Raw genomic sequence first — 2345 nt, 5'->3', positions numbered from 1 at the left:
TTAACCAACTCCATTGTAGACTTTGCAGCTTATGTCAGGATTAGTCTTCTTTACCACTCGAATGGAACAGCTTTTCTTGTGGAACAGGCCAACACAGTTCACCCTGTCATAGTTCTTGGGGATTAAAACCCTGTAATTGAGAAAGGCAAAGAGAAATCAGCAGCCAAGACACGGACTGAGGAGGATGTTCTCTGAGCCACAGCCATCCTGGACCAAGTTATGTCATGGTTTGATTTGGTTCATGGATTTCATTAATATTAGTGCTATGGATTATCATAGGAGGAATACAGAGACCTGATCATAATTGTTAACAGATGAAATTACTTCCCAATGCTTGTTCTGGTTCAAATGCAGTTCTCACTGGTCATTCTGTTAGAGATCTGTTTAGATGTCCATGCAGTGACAAAATAGGAATTAATTCTGTCTTCCCCATTCAAACTAAAACTTTCCTGATAATAACAAACCATTTAAAGACTGCTGAATCACCCCAGCATGAATACCTCCCAGCCAAGCCTCTTCTCAGCACAGGACAGCTCCCTCCTTCCTATGCTGGGGACAGCCAGGACTATTTCCCACCAAGTCATCATTAGATTGTATCCTTCCTCACAGATCATTTATGAAACTCTTTCTCCCTCACCTGAAGAATTTTTCCAGCTTTCTGGGTTTATAATCAGGTCACATCACTATATTTGGGAAGACACAGCTCTCCTTGATGTGTCACCTGCCATCCATCAGGCAGGAACACATGAGAAGATACAGAAAGCAAATTATCAGAGCAGGGCATGTGTGTCCTGATGAAGAGTGGGTTCTTGGCAGCATGGGTAGGATGTGGAGCAGCTCTGGCCTGATTAAATGCTTGCAGGCAGGCCACTGGGCTGGTGCAGAGCAGCAGGATCCCACAGGTATGAATGTTGTGGGGTTTTTAGGTATCTGGAGACAAGCCGCTGAATAGGAGGAAGAAAACAGAGGCTAAAGGGAAACATACACCCAGTTTGTACCAGAATCAAAGGAAGGACTAAGTGATGAGGAAGAGCTGTGTGCTGGAAAGACCTTTACTGTGTTTCATTTTGTTTCTTCCCAAAGAAATCTATGGGATTGCCAGATCGTTCTGCTTGGTTCTGATCAGAGCTAACTGGAAAACAGGAAGAGGAATTTTGCTCATGCAAGTATGAAATTCCAAGGCACATTTTCTGCAAGGCTTTTTAAGTCTGAACATTTCAACCAGTTCCTGAATAAGCAAACAATAATTTGGGTGAACTTACAAGCTGCAGCAAATCATTGCAGTCATCTTACACTTGCACTGGTAACAATCATCAGTCTTCCATACCGCACCAAAAACATAGAGGTTTCTGTTTGAAAGGCACCCTGCATGTACACACCAGAAAATGATAGTCAGTAGATTGAAGTGAACAGGTATCAGTAGACATAGATCACAGTCTTATGTTTGTGGACTAGCAATCAGAGCACTAATTTTCATAGAGTCACACCAAGGAATAATCTAACCCAGTGCTCTGCAGAAAAGATACCATATCTAGTGTGCATGAGTGCATGGCATGGCATAATAAAGTGGTAGCAACCAGATACCAGAGAGTATTATTTTGCTATTTCAATGGATATGAGAAATGCCTTAGATTATGACTATGGTAGGATCTTTCTGCCCTTTCTCATACGGAACACATAGGTCTAGACTTCAGTTTCTCCCTTCTCCCTCTTATTAGACTTCAACTTGGTCTTCTAAACTGAACTTAAACACCAGTTGTGTTGTCTTTGCTTTGATTTTAATGTCAAGTACCCCCTCAGGTTAGTCAATGCTGCTTAAAAGTACATGGCTTTTGCCACATGGGCAATTTCAGTTACACATCAGCCCAGAGGAACTGAGATAAAGCTTCTGTGTGTCCAGGGATGCCTCTGGGTTGATTCATGAGTATGCAGCTTTTGGGAACATTTCTCAGCAAAGATCATATCATACTATTCCAACATTTCTAATTAAAAAAAAGGGGGGCTTTGAATCTCTGAATTAATTATTTTGGGATGTCTGATAGATTTGCTATTCTTACCATATTTGCTGGCTGGTCTGAAGTAACAGCGAGCATCACACAGAGTCCCTGAGAAGAGAAGGATGGAGCAGAAAAGCAGCAAGAATTTCTAGAAAAGAAACAAGGATCTTTCTTTAAAATTAGATATCTTTTTTTCAAAGGTCTAGCAGACTAACCTGCACAGAATTAAGGATGAATCCTACTATTCCCAAGAAACTTAGAATATAAAATACTTCCAGTGTACATACACAAACACACACACTATAAGCTGCTAACTTACCATACTTGCATGGGTCGTTCACTCTTCAT

The 2345-nt window shown here is 41.2% G+C and overlaps 1 protein-coding gene across 1 annotated transcript; it reads right to left on the bottom strand.

The window, feature by feature from the left end:
- On the bottom strand, nt 1–2345 carry LOC101877638 (beta-microseminoprotein-like). Its single transcript, XM_005154116.2, has 4 exons — nt 2322–2345; nt 2058–2145; nt 1263–1365; nt 1–130 (listed from the first exon to the last, which is right to left on the bottom strand). The coding sequence occupies exons 1-4, from the start codon at nt 2343–2345 to the stop codon at nt 1–3; spliced, it is 345 nt and encodes a 114-aa protein (XP_005154173.1).

The sequence above is a fragment of the Melopsittacus undulatus genome, chromosome 4 (genome assembly GCF_012275295.1).
Source record: "Melopsittacus undulatus isolate bMelUnd1 chromosome 4, bMelUnd1.mat.Z, whole genome shotgun sequence".
NCBI lineage: Eukaryota > Metazoa > Chordata > Aves > Psittaciformes > Psittaculidae > Melopsittacus > Melopsittacus undulatus.
This window is presented reverse-complemented; position numbering and strand designations above follow the sequence as displayed.

Coding starts and splice junctions, on each gene's coding strand:
- LOC101877638 (XM_005154116.2), bottom strand. CDS start 2,345: ATGAAGAGTGAACGACCCATGCAA. Junction 2,146..2,321: donor AGAGTGAACGACCCATGCAA/GTATGGTAAGTT, acceptor TTTCTTTTCTAG/AAATTCTTGCTGCTTTTCTG. Junction 1,366..2,057: donor CAGACCAGCCAGCAAATATG/GTAAGAATAGCA, acceptor GTGTACATGCAG/GGTGCCTTTCAAACAGAAAC.